Genomic DNA, 21,915 nt, shown 5'->3' on the forward strand with positions numbered 1-21,915 from the left:
TACAAACAATATTAGTTATCCATTAACAAATGGATACTAAATAAAAGAAACTTATTATATAATAAGAAACTATTAACATAGTTTAGAGAAGTAATGAAATCGCTGATATAAGACAGCGATTATAAATAAAATGTTAATAAAGGTCATGACAGCAGTCAGGGGAAAGATATCTCCTGCTGCTAAACATCAACAAATCACAATGGCCCAATGTCTTTTCTCTCACTAAAATGATTCCATCCCTTTTTTGTGGATACTGTGATGTCCCCATCCAAATCCTAATTTCTAGAACCAAACAAGCAAAAGAAAGCTCCTTGTATCATCTTTATAGATGATGATATTCAAAACCAATTCATTCGATTCATGTAAGGAAGAATGCCATTGCTGATCAATGATTCACATACCTTATATATGACTGGAATTAATAAAGAAGAAACATCAATTCATAAATAATGAAATAGCTATCATTAACGAGACAACCAATAGAAGAAAGATGAGAGCCATTGATACTAGCCAAGTAATTATTAATGGTACTTGAATTCATTGCCCATGCAATGAACTCACCCTGCTGGTCAAATATGAAAATACGTATCAATCAGTATGATGAAGGAACAACTTTGAAAAGAAATGAGTTACGGCTAAATGCATTGGTTTGTGATTAATACCTTAATGACAGAACACCATTCGTGTTTTGTCTATACTTAACAACAATCAGTATTAGAATAAACACACAAAGATAATGAAGAACGACGACCAAATTATTATGCATTAATAGTCAGTGATTACACCTTATTGAAGGATGGCTGCTACTAATGTGCAGCGATTAAATAATAGAAGGCAATACATCAGCTAAAAGGTCGCAATCCCAGGTATGTTTAGGGAGCACAATTATATTTAAAACTATGAATAGACAATAGAATAAGACAGGGCAACAACTTTATTAAGGAGGGATAATGTAATAAAAAAGGGGAACAAAAGTGATTAAAAGAATCAATGTATGTAAACTACGATAATCATGAAGTGGCTCACAAGGGCTGAAATTAAGAATAAAGGCACGATTTGTGTAAGTAACCGATATCCTTGAATAGTAGAATGGTGTGATTAAGAAAGCATAAAGATGTGTCCCTTCCCAAAAGGGTGTAACTATTCAATGCCCAAGCTACTTAATATGGATCGAGACTCATTGCCAAGATATCATTGGATTTGATCATTTTTACTTGACTAAAGCCAAATTGAAGGAAGCCAGGTGAAGGGGGTATATCCACTCTCCAACGAGGTTATAGACACATGAGACTAAGGTACTAAATAAGCAGAGACAGCGTCCACTCTTCTGTAATGAACATAAGGATTGCGATCAGACACAGTGAACAGATTGAAGCATACCCTTTCATCCTTCCATCATGTGACATAAGGGAAACCATTCAGGCACTGTGATCTGGAGATTTAAGGATTAAACACATATATCTGTGTTCTTATATATTACAATTGAATCACGTGTTCAAGTCAATCTACAAATCTTAGTATAACTATATGACCAAGATTGAGGAAAGCATAAAAGGCGATATTACCTAGCTTTAGAGGTGTTAAGAAACTGAGAACAGAGTTACAATATAGGAGCACATATCTCAAGTATATAAATTAGAGGAAGCTATCAAGATAAGTTCTATCTTTCGAACAATTCCTAAAATTACAATTTAAATATCATAAATAAATGTCTTCAGTTTGGGTAAATTTTATATTACAGTTCTCACCTTAAGTTGGAATTGTTGTCTCAGGATTAAATTAAGGAAAATTTCAGAAGGGCAACATTACTGATACATCCACCAATTGGTCCCGGTCTGGTATTTTCAAAGCTTGTGTGATAATGTCTGAATCAGCTCTTGTAATTATAAAACCGTCATGAGCTCGGATTTCCTGGGAATCAGTAGGAGATACAGTAGGAGATATATTTCCATGCCGCATTTTTCTCAGGATATCCTGAAGGCATGTGGCTCCCATATTTGTAAAAGGCCATCTTCTATTGTTGGTGACTTTAGAGAGTACCAGGATTTCAAGCACAATAAACAATCAACCAGAAATTTTGTAGTACTAGATTTTGGAAGGTGGGTTTGCCAAAGAGTTGGAGGGAGTGCATCACACAGGCTCATGAGAAAAATACATCTTTCAAAACAACTCGCTTTGAAAGAATGGTTACATTAAAAGGAAAGGAGGTAAAAGAAACAATATAGATTGATTCTAACCTGTCTCTTTGCTTCTCTGCAAGCTCTTTCGCACCTTAGGAAACTCAGAGTTCTCGCTGTTGCGTGTTTGGGATGAAAACGGCGGCCATTTTCAGGATCAAGGCATTAATTGCATTTAATTCTAATGGCTAGGATACTATATTCTTTTTTGAAAATTGTGTTAACACACTTGTCTTCCATCACCTAATGGCTATTAATGAATTGAATTGATTGACATCACGAAAATACAACGCCTTGAGAGTAGAAAAAGCTTTGAATCAGGTGGTAGGTAAAATGTTGAACTGCCAAACTATGCTGGCAAAGGGTACATGGGTTCCAATATCTCCAGACTAGCTGACTACAAAGGAATACAATTTAAGGATAGTTGGGCGGTTAGGAATTTCTCGAATTTATGAACCGAAAGGAAAGGTTTGAAAACTTGTTAATCTTTTTGACCGGGTACAGAGGCTCGACAAATCTCCGACTACAAACAAGACTTAGCAACATTAAGGGGACAAGTCGGGATAAAGAGAGCCATATGAACCAAGGCTTTAGACTTAAGGCGGGAAAATGAAAGTTTAAAAAATGAGTTAACAAGCATTGCCCTAGAAAACTATATTGTTACAGATGATTTCTACATAGTAGACATTGGGGATATTGATGTCATTTGGTTGTTCAATGGCTACACTCATTAGGAAAGTATTCTCAGAATTTCAAGACCATGGAATTGGAATTCAAAGTTGATGTGAAAAAGTGGTCTTAAGAGCTATTTTATCGGATTCGTGGGTTCGGGTCTAGGTACGGGTTTAGGCTTGGTTTGGGTTTGGCCTGGTGTTCACCTTGGGTTTGAACATGGTGCTCAAGTTGAACTCTGGAAAAACCTAGGCCGAACCCAGACGAACTCGGGAGTTTCCAATGCCGTGGGTGTCCAAAAAGCTCCCTACATGTAAAAGAAAACTATTTAAAACATAAAAATGCCCCAACCCTAATTTTGCCCTACCTTTCCTTTGTTTTGTCATTTCACCAATTTGCATTCTCACCATTATTTTTCTCCTAGCTGATTTAGATGTTGTAGTTGCCTAGCTTGCCCAAGTCTTTATAGATGAGGCAACTCTTGCACTTGACATAGACGTAGCTTGTGAGAGTGGCAATCTAATGGAGCGTGGTTCAAATGAAGTCGAACCAAATGTTGACGTTGATGCTTTTGATGAAGATGAATATGGATATTAAATATGGATTGTAATTTGAATTTTCATTGTGTAATGACATTTGGAGGGTTGAATATTATCATTTTTGCAAATTTTGAACATGATATTATGAGGTATTTAAAATTTTTATTTATTGGTAATTATGGATTTATGAGTATCTCTTTGCTTATAGTTATACAGTTACAATTATATTTTATTATTTTGATGTTTGAACATATCTATCTTTCTATCTATCTATCAATTTGTATATATCTATCTATATATAGATTTAAATAGATATTCATATATATATATACATATATTTATATACACACACATATTTACATATATATACAGACACACACACATGTATATATACATATATATATATATATATTTGTATACATACACACACACACACACATATATATATAGGTGTACTTGTATCCGTACCAAGGGAAAAAAATTGCCATACTTACATACCTAAACCTGTATCCTGTACTTGCACCCACAATGAATCAACAACTTAGCTTAAGAGGTATGTTGAGGGGTGCACCTAGGATTGTGACGACTAAGTGAATGGAGAGTATTATTAGACATTGTGAGGTTGCTTGGGGCTTGGGCAGCCCAATGTTTGATTTCTTCCAAAACCCCTTCTGGTAGTGATGGGCATTATCATGTGGATATCCGATATGTTCTAAGCAAACACAATGTGGTTTTTAGTGACATTACTCCAATGAGACCACTAGATAGGGGTTTTGAGCATGTGATCAAGCTAGAGGGCTCTAAGCCTTTTATTAGTACTCCTTATCAATACCCAAAGAGATTCAAAGAAGAAATTGAGAAAACAATTAAGGAGTTATTTGATATGTGTCATATTAGACCTAGCTTGAGTTCCTTTTCTTCTTTAGCTGTTTTGGTGAAGGAGGATGGGACTATGTAGAGGTGCATTGACTACCATGTACTTCATAAAAAGACCATAAAAACAAGCATCCAATTCCGATGATTGATGAGCTTTCGGATGAGCTACATGTTGCAGTGTATTTTTCGAAGATTGATCTTCATTCAAGATAGCACTAGATCAGAATTAGGGAGTAGGACATACAAAAAATAACTTTTAGGCGTCATTATGGGCAATGCGGGATTTGGTCATGCCCTTTGTTTTGACCAATGCTCCCACTACCTTTCAGTTCTACCTGAACCATACCTTCAACAAATAGTTGTGCAGTTTTTACTTGTATTCTTTGATGATATTCTCATTTATAGCTAGACTTGGGTGGATAAGCTGAGGCACTTCGATGAGGTATTGGGTATCATGGATGCATGATTCCTATTTACCAAGGTTTCTAAATGTGAGTTTGGGCTGATAGAGATATTTTATTCGGGACATGTAATTTGTACATTTGGAGTCAAGGTTCATGAGGAGAAGATACAACTATTTTGGATAGGCCATTGTCAGATACTTACAAAGTTGATTGGATTCTTTAGCCTATGCAGCTATTACATCAATTTTGTGAAGGGGTTCTCTCAACTTAGTACACCTCTTACAAATCTCACTAAGATGGGAGATACTAGATGGATAGAGGAGGTTTAACACATGTTCAATTATCTTATGAAGGTAATGAGCACTTGTCTTGTTTTGGCATTACTTGATTTCTCTCAACCTTTTATTTTGGAGTGTGATGCTTCAAGTGAACAAACATTCCATTGCCTTTGAGAGCAATAAGCAACCGTGATGCAAAAAGGTTGTATTTCATCTACAATAAGGAGATGCTCGCCATCATGCATGCCTTTACAAAATTCAGACAATATCTGGTAGGTGGGAAATTTGTTGTTAGAATAAATCTCAACAATTTGTAATACTTCTTGGAGTAGAAATATTTGAATTAGCATCAACAAAATTGGGTTAGTAAAATTTAGGCTTATGAATTTGATAGAGTATTTGAAGAGATAGAGGAATATTGTAGCAGATGCTCTTTCCAGGAAACCCACTATTTGCTGTTTGGTTGAGATTTCAGTTAATTGGAAGGCTCATCTTTTAGTTTGAATATTCCAAGAATACTTTTGCATGCAAGTTAATGTATGCAAGATTCAAGATGACAGGTACAGGGTGGTAGATGATGTCATCTACTACAAGGACATGATCTACTTGGTGTTTGAGTTGAAATTGAAGGAGTTTTTTTATTTGGGCCATTCATGATATGCCACTTACAAGATATCCAAGTTATTTCAAAACCTATTGGTAGGTGAGAGAGAGATGCTCTTGGAAGGGTCTGAAAGATGATGTCTTGTGGCATGTTCATGAGTGTATGACTTGTCAGGGGAACAAGTCAAAGCATACTTTCCTAGTAGGTTTATTATAGCCATTACCTATCCTTGAGCAGTAGTAGTAGATTGCATCCATAGATTTTATCACTGGTTTGGCTAAAGTGCAAGGCAGAGATTGCATCTATGCGATTGTTGATAGGTTGACAAAATATGCACATTTCCTTGTCATATTATCTGAGTACAAGGAACTTCAGGTTGCAGAGTTGTTCTTTAGAGAGTTGTTCTAACTCCATGGGTTACAAAGAACATTGTCAGTGATTAGGATAGCATATTTCTCAGTGTTTTTTGGTAAGAGCTATTGAGGTTGGTTGGTGCAGAGTTGATCCTGAGCACTAGTTACCACCTCCAAATGGATAATTAGATAGAGATTGCTAATAAATGGGTGGAAGGATATCTACACAATTATGTTGTGGGGCAGCAAAAGGCTTGGATCAGGTGGTTGCATTTGGGTGATCATTGCTATGATACCACCTATCATATGTCGATTGGGATAATTCCTTTATGATTATTGTATGGATATGATGGTATGTCTTTTGTAGATTTGGCATTTGGGGACAAAAATGATCATAAAGCAAAGGATTGGATTCAGGAGAGTCCAGACATCCTTAAGTCACTTAAGGATAATCTTTAGAGTCCACATAATCAGCAAAAGATTTATGTGGATATACACAAAGTTGAGAGAAGTTTTGAGGTGGGAGATTTAGTCTTCTTACAGCTACAACCTTACTAATAGTCTTCGTTGAAGAAGAGTGATGTTGAGAAGTTGAAGTCTCACTTGTATGGCCCTTACAATATTGCAGAGAGGGTTGGTGAAGTAGCTTACGAGTTGGAGTTGCCAAAATATAGTAAAATCCACAATGTGTTCCACATTTCTTGTCCCAAAAAGACACTTAGACAAAATATCACTTCATCACTAGAGCTTCAACTGTTGAGTGAGGAGGGTAGATTGGCTTTGGTTTTTGATGTTATTGTGGATGTTAGAGAGAGAAGGTTGAGTAGAGTGATTAAGGAGTATATCATTAGATGGAAGGACTTGCCCTTAGGATGCCACTTGGGAAGGTGAACAAATCTTGCAGCACCCAAATCTATGATTGCTTGAGTACAATCAATTTCAGGGAGGGAGGTTTGTAATGTCCCTTTCCAAGGTGTAGCAGGAGATGACCTGTTTAGCCTATTTAATTTCTATAGGCTAATTTTGGGATATTAGGGAATAAATTAAATTAATTAGTTAAAGTTGTCCAAGAAAGTAAATTTTATGGATAGCTTTATTTCAATTAATTTAATAAATTGACTTAAGTGAAATTAAAAAGAAATTTTAAAAATTTACTTTATTAATGTGCTTGAATGAATTATTTTCTATGTTACCCGGGGACGCGTCCCCGGTATTTTTTTCAGCCGTCCCTGTCTCGGGGACAAGGGTCTCCTAGGGGACGTCCCCATAAATTCTGCATATAGACAATGAATTTTGATAAGGAATTCTATAAGCAATTTGACTTTGACTCTCAAATTAACACAAATTTGCCATAAGAACTCTACTAGTTCTTATATGTTAAGGTTCTATAATGGATATGTGCATGTTTTATCCATGTTTTCATATGAATATTTTAAATTTCCCTATTTATTTTAATTTTAATTTTCCCTACTTTTATATAGCCGTCCCCAAAATTGGCAAAAAAATCACCGTCCCGGAAACGCGTACCCTTGTTCCCTGCCGTCCCCGTCCCAGAAACTTGGGGTAACATAGATTTTTTTAAGAGGGAAATTGAAAGCCCTTCGGGAATGTTCTAAGGAAAATATAAAGATTGAATGATTGGACTATTTGTGAAGTCTTGCAGGCAAGACAAATTGTTAGAGTATTTGTAGAGATTTTCCAGAAAGATAGAGTTATTCATTTGGGCATAATTTTAAAGATTTTTTAGGCAATTAATGCTTTCCTCCTTAGCTGCCATTCGTCCAAGATCTGGGTGATTAAGTTACCGATTCGGTGGAGGTGATAGAAGTGTTTTTTCTGGTTACCATTGCTTTCCAAGCTTGGCGTTAGACTCCAAGGTAAAGTCAAGGGTTTTACCCTTCAAAAAGTTAGTAAAGGAAGGTGTTTTGGTAGCATTTTGCTGGTAGACTCAATCTAAGGAGAGGAAGATTGTCACTTTTGGCTAGGCAATTTGAGGTATAATGGTGGTGTGGCTTAGCGCAGATTGGCATAAGGCTTGTTGGCAGCCATATATGACTTTGGCATGAGGTTTCAGTCACTTAGACGTAGCCCCCAAGCGATTAACTGTTCATTCAAAGGCAAAATATTGACACCATAGCATATTCCAGCCTGCTTGTAAGGCGAACTCACTGGATTTTGATGTCAAGACTTTCCATACATAATTATTTCTGCAAAGTATTTTATGACAGCAAATTACAGTGTAAAATTTTGGCTGTTTTCAGTTATCCAAATTTTTGCAAATATTTCTTATCCTTTGAAAGATTAGTGTAGTTGTGAATGTAATGTGAGTTCATTGCTCTATAAATTGTTAAACCAGCAGTATATTAACTTCTAAAATTAGAAAACATTCATTTTCACATGTATGCAAAATTGTTTGACAAAATCCTTATTCATTGAAGTGGGAAAAGTTGTAATTTTGTTGAAAAACTAGATGGGATCTCTACACCTTTTGGGTAAGATGGTAGAGAGAAGTCTGCATGTTTGGGTCTGACTCAAGGAAAATGCAAGTGGGAGGGAAATGGGAGCACATGGATTTGGAGAATTTGATGCCAGGGAGACAAGTAGGGAAAATCTTGAAAACCCAATATCTCGGGACTTGTAGAGGAATAGAGAGCTTGGGGGTTGGGAATGTTAGATGCCTAATGCTAAAGGAGATAGGGCAAAGAAAAGAGGAAGCAAAGAACAACTAGGGTTTGAGGATTGGGCTAATGGCTTGAGAAGTAAGCAACTAGGTGGAAGCCCAAAAATTAGGGTGTGAAGGTAGAGGAAGACAAGAAGCAAGAGTTTGAGGAACTTTTTGAAAATGTACCTGAGTGATGAGAAGTCTAAAATTATTGAATAGATAAAGGAATTATAGGGACTTTTGCAGCATGGGATTTCAAGAAATAGGGGGAAGGCTGCCAGCAATAGGAAACTTGAAAACTTGACAAGGGCTGTAGATGGACATAAATACCCTTAGGTTTTCTTTGGATTTTTGCAACTTGGGAACATGACTGAGGTATAAAGGGAGGAAAAACACAATACCAATCACACTTTTGACCAAGGGGCCACATGGAAGAATTCTCAAATCGTTTATTAGTGATGGGCATAACTAGGCAATAATACTATGAGGGGCACTGTTGATGTGTTTTTCACGCACATGCGAACACAAAATAAAATACCCAAAAGTATCATATCCTCTCTTGATCAAAGTTTCTCAAATGCTAAAGGTTCACACAAGGATTGTTGAAATTAAATAGCTAGTTCAAATTATTTGATGGCAAATATATATATTGTAATAACTTAAGTGATTACAATACTTGTAACTTGTAATAAAAAGGGCAGGCCCTATTTGGGCAATTGATTTAACTTGTAAATTGTATATGGGTCTTGACCCATATGTAACTTGTAAATTCAAAATTGTATCTTGGCGCCAGAATATGCAAGGCTGACCAAGGTTTATTGTTGACATGAATTCATATATAAGTAAGATGATTTGAGGATCACAAATCATCAATCACAAGCGAAGATATATCTCTCTACCTTATGTGATCTGCTTCCAGCTGCAATCATCATCATTAGCAAAAGGATATTCATCAAGTGTGAGCGAACTTCAGCGAATTGGTTTCTTGTTGAAGCGAATCTGATCTAGGAGTGCAAATCTGTCCTAGGGCATCCAAACCTCATATACTCTGCCGAATTTCTGTTCTTGTGGCTGGGCGAATTAGTATGGAATTTGAGCTGTGAATCTACCTTATATCTGGGCAAACTATTGATCATTTTGAGCTCCATTCCAGTCCGAATCTGATCACCATTGTGGAGCAGACTTGTGCCAATTATGGGCAACTATGCTGGGCGATATTGAGTTGTCTAACTCACTAATTTAGAGCAGCGATCATCCTCTTCTGTGGTGCCGAAACCCTACTTGTGGGATTAGCGAATTAGGGTCTGCACATCAGTGATTTAGATTGGGCAAATCTCTACCCTAGGTTGATGACTTAATCAGATAAGTGATCTAATCTTCATTGTACTTGTAATTTGCTCATGATTAAAGGATTTTGATTTGGACTTGATGCTGGGTTTTTCCTCCAAGAGGGAGGTTTTCCCAGGGTATTCTTGGTGTCTTGTCTCTTTTGTGTGATTGCTTTGTGTTATTTCTAAGTTATTCTAAATCTGATCACTAAAATTAAGAAGGATCACTCGAGATAACTCCAAGGTTCTTCCATGTCGGGTCACGACGTGTGGATAAGCACATTTGGTTGATGTGATTTTTGTTTCTTCAAGGGGACTTGTGTTGTACATGAATGCTTGAATTGGTGGAACTTGATCATCTGATGTTGCAATCTTGTGATGCTTTTTTATCTTGAGTTTGAAAAAAGGGCAAACGACATAGGATTTAGAAATTCTAAGATTGTAGGAACGATGGACAATCTTTGGTGTAACTCAACTAAGCCTTGCTTTGACGTTTGAAGCAACAACTTCACAAAGCTTAGTGCCATCTTCTAAGAAAATTAGATGATTTTCAAATCATTATCAAGCAGAGACACCATTAATTGAATGCATATCAATGATTGAATAACAATTGAACTTAAGCTCATTCAAGTATTCTAGTTGACCACACAAGGCGAATTTGCAATCAAAAAACTGCTAGTGGTATGGATTAGGAGTTTCACCATGAATCATACACAATGCTCTATCTTTCAACTAATCAACATGAAAGCAAATGAGAAGTAGAAACCATGTAGCTTGTTGAAATAACACATTTCACCATATCTTCAATGAAAATAGTACTTCTATTAACAAGCCTTAGCAACAATTTCTTCTTCTCCTAATCTATTCTAACTTCTAACTACTAACTATTCTATTTTCTACTCTTATTGCCTTGCTATTATTCTCTATTCACCCTTTTACAAATGAGAGATTTGAGCCTTTTATAGTGCTCTCAATATAATTCGATGGTTCAGATTGATTCCCAATCAATGGCCAAGATTACATGATGGCAAGCCCTAATTAGGGTTTGTTACAACAAACTCCTCTTAGCCAATAAAATAATTGCAACATTTGGACACATGTCCTCTTTAGAATAGTTGACCAATAGATGTTGGGGGTAGGTATATTGAAGTTTGTGCCCCCATGGATGAGCTTGGTTCGTTGAATCTAGACATGATGATGTGGAACTCCTCGATTGGTGGAGTAGTGACTGGGACACCACCTCAATTTGCACTTGTAGACTTGATTCATCTTCATGAATGAGTATTGAGTAATATCTCTTGATACTCAACATTATTCAGTTTGTTCAATGTGATGATGATGGGAAGCATCGTTATTATTTGACAAACTTTGATTAACTTTTTTGAAACTATTTGCTTCCTTGATCATGTTTGATGTAGACTGTGTGATGACCTTGATTGATCCTCCCTTGTTCATGATCTATTTGATGAATGGGGCACCTAGTTTGAATAAACTCCTCAATATATTAACTTTGATTCTTGGATTCCTGAAGGGAATTCAAGACAGTAAAACTTTCTTTTATCATGTAAGTTATCTTTCCTTCACGTTCTAATGCCTTGATCTTGATCTCATGACTTGAGCTTGATCTTGATGTTAAACTGTCTTTGATTCCTTACTTAAGCACCTCTTTGTAGTGCGAGCCTTGTTTTTATATTGTCTTCTTGTTGAATCCAAGTCCATCTTTGCAATGTTTTAAATCTTCTTCCATCATTCCTTGCACTAGACCAAATTTTGTCTAGGTTGTCTTCAAATCGAACCGAAAATGCTCCTAAGTTAGGATAAATGATCTTCAAATCAATCTCGCCTTCCTTGAGAATGCATTTTGATCAATGAAATGATCAAAATCTCATGTCAAAATCGCTAATGTGGAGAGAATTCGCTCTTCAGAATTATGGATTAAAGATGCAAATCAGAAATCGCCCTATGAAGTTTGCTGCTCTTGATCTCTGAATCTGCACCCTCAATGATTGAATTCGCTTTTGATTCTAACTGTGATCACTGATCTTGCTGATGAAATTCGCTTATCTTGCTGATGAATGCTAATGATATGCTTCCTAAACTAGATTTGCTGTTGATGTTGATTGAATTCCTTGCCTTGCTGATCAAATTCGCTAATAATGCTGATTGGGACTGTTAATTTTCTCTTGAAATTCGCTATTAAAGAGAAGACTCATTTTGTGATAGTGATCAAATGATTGTTTCAAGTCTCCTTATATAGGCGCTTTAGGGCAAAAGACATGTCTCTTCATTTCCTCTTCTATTAGGCTGACTTGTATCTTGAACAAAAAAAGATTTTAATTTGCATTTGTTTGGTGAGCGCTCATCTTAAAAGACCCGACCTCTTATTTTGCTCATGATTTTTTTTTTTTTTTTGATCTTGACAACTTTGGCGGTTTTTTGGAAGATCTTTGCCACTCTTAGCATCATGGGGGGATTTTGGAAGATCTTTGCAATATTTGCTTGTGGCGGCATTTTGAGGGGGCATTTCAAGTTAACACCTTGGGCGGCTTTTCATAACACCTTTGCCACATTTGCTTGAAGGCGGATATTTGAAGGACCTTTGCCACATTTGATTGAGGGCGGCATTATGAATGACCTTTGCCATATTTGCTGGGAGATGGAAATTCAAGGACCTTTGCCACATTTGCTTGAAGGCAGAAATTTGAAGGACCTTTGCCACATTTGCTTGAAGGCGGAAATTTGAAGGACCTTTGCCACATTTGATTGAGGGTGGCATTTTGAATGACCTTTGCCATATTTGCTAGGAGACAAAATTTCAAGGACCTCTGCCACATTTGCTTGAAGGCGGAAATTTGAAGGACCTTTGCCACATTTGATTGAGGGTGGCAGTTTGAAGGACCTTTGCCACATTTGATTGAGGGTGGCAGTTTGAAGGACCTTTGCCACATTTGCTTGAAGGCGGAAATTTGAAGGAATTTGAAGGACCTTTGCCACATTTGATTGAGGGCGGCATTTTGAAGGACCTTTGCATGTTGACAGCATTTGTAGCATCTTGACTTCATCAAAGCTTCATTTGTACAAACCTGAAATTGTTAAGCTAACATTTACCATAATCGATCTTTTGAGTAAACTCATGCCTTTGTTAAGTTTCACATCAAAGCCCTAGCTCATGCCATCTCAAACCCCTAATACCTTCTAACTTGCAAATTGACAATCTTTTTGCATCTTGACAATCCTAGCAACTTTGCGAGTTTGACACAACCACATCCTTAAACTCATCCCTTCTTTCAAGCAAGGGCGAACACTTACCAAGCTAAACACTAAGCAAGGTGAAAAAAAGTCGGGGTCTCCATTTGCAATGGGGCGATGTGTGGAGACGTCACAACATGCACCATACTTGAAATTTTTTGGACTGGTGGGGCTAGTGCCAATAGAAATGTGAGGATTTCACCGGGGGATTACACTCTAAAATCTGATATGGTTTTCACTTTTGTTAATTTGGTATGATAGTCTTGAGTGCTTAGTTGTTTCATAAATTGGGACACATCTTATGGGATTCTTTTGTAACTATGGATACAATTTTTTGCTAATGGACAATTATATATCCTAAAGGGTGTGACAATTGGTACTACCCAAATTATTAGCTATATTCCACAGGGATGTGTCCCCAACCCTAAAATTAGCATTGTTGTCCCCTACGTCATTTTTGAGATGGTGGAATGAAAGGGGTGTCCCCATTTTTTTCAAACTTGCAAGTCATCTTCGGAATCACAATTACAATGAGGAAATGCTTGCGAAATATTTGGCTACCCCTGGGACAATCAAGGACATTTGAGACATCCCTTGACTTTCTTGGAGATGTCTAGGTGTCTTGAAGGACAAAATTACATTTTTTTAGTTTTAAAAAATACTTAATTAACGAGAAAACAATTTTAAAAGGATTCGGTGGTCCCACAAACCATCCCATGCTCCTCATCCATTCCTATATGCTTGAAAGAAGTAAAGAATAACCTTTTCTTTCCTTTTACTTTGTGCTTGCCACTATTTAAGGCTTTGGTTTTTATAGTTCACTTTCTACCTCTTCATTCAAATAATTTGCCTAGATATTACCAAGTTTTTCCTTGAGTTGTTGGCGAGTCCAAATTTTGAAAATTTATTGGGCTAGTTAAGTTATTGCCAAGTCCAAGTGTTTCAAACGTGCTAAAAAGAATAGAATAAATATATCATGTGCAAAGGTTTATAATAATTGAAGCTTGCACACCATTCAAAATTTTTCAATTTAAGAAATAATTGAATCAATAGAATCATGTGCAAAGGGCAATAACAGCTGAAGCTTGCACACTTATAAAAATTGTTAATCTAAATAGAACTAAATAAATTTACTTATGCCTTGAGGCCTATAATAAATGAAGTGGACTCTTTTGTCATGAAGATCATAGTTAGACTTTCTTATGCAACTTTGACCAACTTAAAGTGGCAATTTGATCCCCTTGGTCACCTGACATTCTGTGAAGACCTTTTGATGAAGCCAAATTTCAGTCTAGTGTGTTTTCCATTGGGCAAACTCGTTTCTTAATAGCCCTAAGCTCTCAGTTTAAAAAAAATTAGACCCCATGTTTTAAATTAATTTTAGATTGTCTTGATTGAAAGGGTCATGCCTATATGGGGGTGACAAATTGGAATATGATAATTTTACCATTTGGTATGTCTAGGAAAACTATGTAATGCTATTCTGAAAACTCAAAAACATTGATTCAAGCTTCTGGAGATGAATCTTCTTTTATAAACTAACATTTAGGTTACCTTTTTAAAATTCCATTTTCTGTAATTGTATTTTGTTTCTTTATTTTTTGTTGATATATATAATTTTTTTTCAATCACTAGATTTTTGCAGTATAAGATAAAGGACCAAAATCTTTATATTTATTTACAGGTGATTACTGCCTTGAGAGATAATGGGCTTGAGTCCTCCAACTTGATTGTTGGTATTGACTTCACTAAGAGCAATGAGTGGACAGGTAAAAACAATTAGTTGTAGTGTTTCCACATATCCTTGAGCAAGGAAAATTAGTGTCTACATATGTTAACTTTTTTTGATCACATTGTTGAGCCTTAAAATGTTAATTTCATAATCATCTTTGACTATAGGAAGAGACTCTTTCAATGGACAAAGCTTACATGCAATTGGGGACATTCCAAATCCCTATGAACAAGCCATTTCTATCATTGGGCAAACTTTGTCCCCCTTTGATGAGGACAATCTAATCCCTTGTTTTGGTTTTGGTGATGGTTGGCAACTATTAAGCTCTTGTCCATTTTGTTTATGGCATTCTCAGTTTGTTTACATGATCATATTTCAGTTTTTGATACACGGAGGCAACTGAATTTTACTAATGTTCATTTGTGCATTGCACAGTATCAACACATGATTATACCGTGTTCAGCTTTTATGAGGATCACCGACCCTGCCATGGGTTTGAAGAAGCACTATCGCGTTACCGGCAGATTGTTCCACATTTGTCACTGTCAGGTTTGTAGATTGCCATTTTTGCTTAAGATTCTTATGATAGTGATCATGGGTGTTTCTTTCATAGATTGAGCTTCATGTGAATCAAGTTAATAAGATTCTTCCAATGATTCACTTACATCACTATTTCTGGTTTTATATTGAATGCAACTGTCCAATTGTGTGGTGAACAATGTTTTAACTTTTCATTGTTTCCAAGTTTGTAAGCTGCTTTACAAAATAATCTAGGAACTTTGTGATCAGATTCACTTATACATTATATTTTACTCAATCATATATATATATGACAATGGGATATGATTCAATATAGACTACATCAAAGGTAGTGTTCCTTTGGGATGCATCCCTGGGGATTTTGATCCATTCTCCCTTTAACATATAGATTTAAAGAGCTTTGAGATGGAGGCAAGACATTCTCTTCATGCCCTAAAAATGATCTTTTTGGGGGACATCCTCCTCTACAGTGTTTTGGGGATGGCTTCTTGTCTCCAGTCTCCCTTGACCATCCCAAAAGTGTCAAGCTATTCTCCACCTGTTCTTGTCTTTTGTATATAAGTATATGCAGATACATATGTGTGTGAATTTCCACTGTCTCTTCTTGCAACTACAGTGGTTTTTACTTGCATGTAATGAAAACCTTGCTTTTAAATGTGTTATTTAGCTTGAATGGCCTAGGTGGAGGCCTCATTAAGATTAGTTAGGGCTTAGGTCTATTTCCTTCATATTCACTAGGCCTTGCAAACAAATAAAGACAAAGGAGCTATTTCTTCTCAGGGACATCTTTGACTTCCTATCAAATATTAGTCTTTTTTTGTTCTCACTGCTTTGAATTGGAAGCACTGTTTACAAGAAGAAAAACTATGATATGTGATTACTCCATTAGTTAAAAGTCATATGGCATTAGTTTAAAACATCATATGTCATTTTGATGGTTTGCACATTTAATTTTATCCAATCCCTTGGTTTGAAAATGATATTAGCCATTTGATTATGTTTGTGGTTATTTTTTATATCATTCTTGACTTGAGGGATTTGTAATTGGTTTACAATTTTAGACATTTATTCTTTGCTCTGCACTAACTTATTTACGATGATAAAATTCTCTGCTCTGCACTAACTTAAAAAAAATTAACATCTTTATAAAGTCAAAATTATTATGTCTTTTGTTTATGCAAATTTAAATATTTTAATCCATTATCAGATTCAGAAACCACCTTCAGCTTTTCTTATCTAGCTTAAAGATATTTATAATTTAATTTATTTATTTCTAATCTTAAATTTTATATACATTTTAAAATTATTTTAATATTCATCTCCTCTTTGTTCCCCAAATTGAATTTTTTGCTGTCCCAAAAATTAAATTGTCACAAAATAAATAAATTAAAAGATGACTAATTTTAATTATTTAAAAAGGTCATAAAAATAACAATTTAATTAAATTTTAAATAGTCTTAAGCTTCTTGGGATTATTTATATTAAATAATTAAATGTTAAAACTTGGTTATTTTAATGACTTTATATATTGTCAATGGAAGATTATAAAGTAGGTCACTTTATGAGTGGGAAAATGGAATAAAAGAAAATTAGATTAAATACTTCTCTTAAAGGTGGATATAAAAGGGGTTGAGAGCCAAAAAACAATTCATTATTATTCTTGGCTTGCTATTTTCTTGGAGAGTTTTCAGAGCTTTTGCTTCTGGTTCAGCAAGCCCTTGGATGAATAGGGTTCTTCTTGGTTGATTTGACGAAAACCTATTTCAGCCAACACAAGTGGATTCAAATAGGATTCATAGGTGCAGTTAATCAGAGGAATAAGAAATTGTTTGTAGTTGTCAACATCAGTTGTTCTAGCCCAATCATACCATTTATACTCCATTCCAAGGCTGTTGTACTATACTATACATGTCAAAGAAGGGAGTGATGGATTTTCCTTGAGGTTTTCTAACATCACAAACTTCCAACACAGCCCCTATGTTTGTATTATCGCTGGCTGTTGCCCTCAAAAGAGGTTGCAACACTCATAAAGGCTACCATAGACATGTTTTGTGACATCCTACTTTGTGAAAGGGTAGCCGTTTGGGCTTAAGGAGGAGTAAGGTAAAGCTTGAGAGGAGTGTTGACTCATTTCTATCACGTCAACATTATAGCTCGTTAATATTGAGTTTGGTTTGCAAAATTTTCTGTTGTGTGTAATTTCTGTTAATATTAGTTGCATGAACAATATGAAATTTAATGAAATATCTCTGTTGATTTCATTGGTAATAATTACTTGGTAAGAATTGGATGATTAGAATTATGTCAGTTGGAAAAGGATCATATGATGATTGTTTTGCAATATCTATCAAATTCAAGTTGGAATTCTTAATCAAATCAATCTGCTGCAAACTATTTGATGGAATGCAAATAAAATAAAATTGTGAAAGTTGTGGTATAAATTGGATCAGATCATTAAATTTGCAAGTTTGATCATAATATCCTGGTTATGGGATATTACAGTAGCATCAAAGCTTGCTTCTTGATAGCTAGTGTGATCTAATCCTCTTTTATTGCAGATTTGGTACTCAAATTTGAGTAATTTGCATATTAATTTGAGATTTGCATGCCAATATGGATAGCATTTTACTTCAGAAAAAGATTGCAACTATAGAGCAAATCAGATCAAGTGTCATTTTTCAAAAAATTTCAATGATTCATTTAAGTGTTTCAAGCCTGGAAATCTACAAGAAGAAAAGGAAGTGGCAATTCTGTTGTTTAGGAAAAGAGTTGGATCTTCTACAATTCCAAATGATGTTCTTCTTAATAGCTTAAAAGAAGTAGAAAGTTGTTTATCCAAGGTTAACAAATCAAGTTGGGAGATTTTGAATTGGGCTTTGAAGCCATTGATGGTTATTTTGGTCCAACACAAGCTTATGAAACATACTCATGAAGATGTGTGTAATGTCCCCTACTAGGAGGCTGCCAATTTACCAATATTAAACACATACATTAAATATTATTATGCCTTAAATTAAGTGTTTGAAATTATTGAACAACCAATTCTTCATAATACAATCGATAAATTAGTTATATTAAGGGTTTAGCCTTATTACTTCCTGTTGATGTTTGTTTTATGCACGTAACATTCAGAATAAAATACCAAAGTACTTTACCCTCTCTTGAACAAAATCACCTCAGATGCTAAGGATAAGATCAACTAAAATGATTCCAAGGTTTCTATAGTCAGGTCTTGACGAGTGGGTAACTCAATGGCCGATGTGAATTGCTGTTTTCAATTGGGGACTTACACAATTGTTCAAATCAACTTTTCTTATCATGAATATGGAATGGGTGCGCTGATAACTTAGGATTTGGCAATGAAGTTCTTGACTCAATTCTAACAAGACATTCTAAAAAAAACGACAAAAGGGAATAGCGTTCAGGAAATCTATTCTAAACCTAGGAATGTAGAAAATGATGAACACATTTAGTGGAATCAAACCAGGCAAGGTCTCACCATCAACTCGAACCTATGTTACCCCGAGTTTTCGGGACGGAGAAACGATACGTTTTTTTTGCTGTTGCTCGGAACATGGGACAACTAGCTATATATATATATATATATATATATATATATATATATATATATATATATATATATATATATATATATATATATATATATATATATATATATATATATATAATGAAATTTAATAATAGCAAGTAGCAACATAATAACATTTATAAATTAGAGTCTTGATTCTAATTCTAATTATTTGTAGATGATGTTTGATTTCAATCTTCTCAAAAATATTTTCATTATATATATATAATGAAATTTAATAATAGCAAGTAGCAACATAATACCATTTATAAATTAGAGTCTTGATTCTAATTCTAATTATTTGCAGATGATGTTTGATTTCAATGTTCTCAAAAAGATTTTCATTCATCAGCAAAAAAAGTTATTTGTTCTCACTCAGATTGAATGATTAAGACTAAAATATGAACATTCAGATATAAGAACAGAGTGCACATGTTACAAATGAAACACATACTTTAATAATGGTAGTTGTTCATTGATTGATAACAATAGTTCATGCCATCCATATATGATAGTTACAGCATTATAATCTCTTCCAGGATACATGGAAATAATTGCAGAGAAATCTGACCTTAATATTGAGTAGATAACAACATACCCAGTGCAGCAAATGGATGAAGAAATACTCAGATTTATGCATAGGTACTCAGAATGCGAACAACAACAACAAGAATCTTATATCTGCTCAAAATTTAATTTAATTTTTTTTTATTGCTGTATGAGCCGGAAACGACTAGCCGTCCCCAGGACGACTTGGGTGCCCCTTGCCGTCTCGGGGACGGACAACGGTCCCTAGGGAAAATGTTGACCGTCTCCAAGTTTTCAGAAATTTTCGGGGATCGGGGACAACTGGGAAACGTTTTCGGTCGTCCCCAAGTCCTCGAAACTGGGACGGTTTCCGAAATAGGTGCCTTGAAGCTGAAAACATGTTTCCGGGTAACATAGAGTTGAATAGATTTTGACACGAGCTTAGTGCAATCATCTAAGGTGTATTTCATAGATTTTCAAATTACTACCATCTAACACTGACACCATCCAATTTGATGCATATCAATGGACGTATAATAATCGAAGTTAAGCTTGCATAAATTTCCAGTTGACCACACACGACGCACTCATAATCAACAAGAGGCTAGTGGTATGGATTAAGGGTTTCCACACAAATATACTTAACAAATCTTTCATTCAACCTAACAAACATTGAGAGAAAATTCTAATCTAAAATCTAATCTAACTTGGAGGAATTGAGAATCTTGAATGCAAGACAACACTTTGAAAACAAAATCACCATTTAGTCGAACAATGATTTATATTGAAAAAAGCTGCAACATATACCAACAATTCTACAAAATCTCTCTTACGAATGAGAGACAATGAGGTATATATAGCATCTCATACAAAATGGATGGCCAAGATTAAAACTAAATCAAGGGCCAATATCATGCCAACAAAACCCTAGAGTTGCCCTAATTAGGGTTTACATAAAGAACGATGCCACTAATATATGGCCCAATAGAAAGATATCTAATCATCAAATAAGGAATCTTCTAGAAGATTCCGTACGACATCTCTCTCTCTCTCTCTCTCTCTCTCTCTCTCCTACCTAGCATACTCCAAGAATCTAACCAATACAAAATCTAACTCCTCCATGGAAATGCTGGGTAAGGTATCTTGTTGTAAATCAATCATATCCAATGCATCCGAGCAAACATCCAAAGTGTTCTCCCAATCTGGCATGAGCTTCTGCAAATCATGAACAATAATCAACAAAGAGACCAAGTCATCGACCTAACTATTCTTCAAAGAGTCCAACTGATTGATGTAAATGAATTTCCTTTTGTCTCTCAATTCTGCTAAGTGTAACCCATTGGCTTCACTGACATCAACTCCCAATAACTCCTCAATTGAGTCAAGGATCTTCGATTGAATATCATGAATAGATCCTTCCATCTCTGCACAACTCTTCTGTGCGCTCTCATAAGTGGATTTCTTCATGGCTAATGAACAATACCAGCCATGGAAATCATATCTATCTCTATTGTGCACAACATTCTCCCTAATCAACGCGGACATAGGAACCTTCTTCAAAGCTCTGAGGCGTGGAATAGTCTTCTCCTGAATGGGTCGAAATTCTTCCCAAACTCCCTCCAAATACTGTATCCTGAATATAAGCCCCGTTGTCCTGTCAAAAGCCTGGACAAAGTGAGCAAGGAAATCGTCTGCTTGTCTCTTCACATCCTCGATCCATTTCTCCACTTCCGACAATGTATCTCTCGCTGCCTCATAATGTGTATGTAGTCCACGATCAGTTGCAATAGGGGAAATAAGGGTGAGATTCTCACTCCTTATCCCTGGAATGTACTCTTTAAGTTTGATATTCTCTGCTTCGTACTTCTCTCTTTTCTCTATTTCTCTATCCAATCTGACACTAATTGCCTTAAAGGTATCACCAACTTCCTGAAATTCTTGCTCTTTTGTAGTACAACCAAGGGCAACTGAAGTAATGTGGAAATCCATGGGAGTAGCAATGCACGTCGTCTCCAATAGGAACAACCACCTACGAAATCCACATTCCTGTCTCATCTCTAGCTATGTGTGACAAAATCTCAGCTTTCCTAGGTTCTTTCTCCTTATTGCTCCTAGCTAAGTAGTCATCAATATCATCAATAGGCTATGCCCCTACCATCTTCTTACTTTTCTCCATACTCTTCATTCGCCAATCAGGAATAGTGGCCATTTCCATACCATCATTGAGACACATCTCTCGATCAAGCTCTCTAAATGCTGAGATAACATCGTCATCGTCATCAAGATTATCCCTGGTCAAATCATATACATTCTTTCCCAAACTAACCTCCAAAAGGACAGTAGGAGATCCTGGCTGATCATCATCCTCATTAGGTGGAGTAGAT

The 21,915-nt window shown here is 35.6% G+C and overlaps 1 protein-coding gene across 2 annotated transcripts in view; it reads left to right on the forward strand.

The window, feature by feature from the left end:
* LOC131063640 (E3 ubiquitin-protein ligase RGLG3) overlaps positions 1 to 21,915 on the forward strand; it is a 92,332-nt gene that overhangs the window by 40,484 nt on the left and 29,933 nt on the right. For both annotated transcript variants that reach the window (XM_057997530.2, XM_057997533.2), the window contains 3 exons: positions 14,827 to 14,911; positions 15,042 to 15,182; positions 15,310 to 15,423. In XM_057997530.2, coding sequence (XP_057853513.1) covers positions 14,827 to 14,911; positions 15,042 to 15,182; positions 15,310 to 15,423 — 340 coding nt within the window. The remainder of the gene's footprint in view (positions 1 to 14,826; positions 14,912 to 15,041; positions 15,183 to 15,309; positions 15,424 to 21,915) is intronic.

Source organism: Cryptomeria japonica, chromosome 4, assembly GCF_030272615.1.
Source record: "Cryptomeria japonica chromosome 4, Sugi_1.0, whole genome shotgun sequence".
In the NCBI taxonomy this organism is placed as follows: domain Eukaryota; kingdom Viridiplantae; phylum Streptophyta; class Pinopsida; order Cupressales; family Cupressaceae; genus Cryptomeria; species Cryptomeria japonica.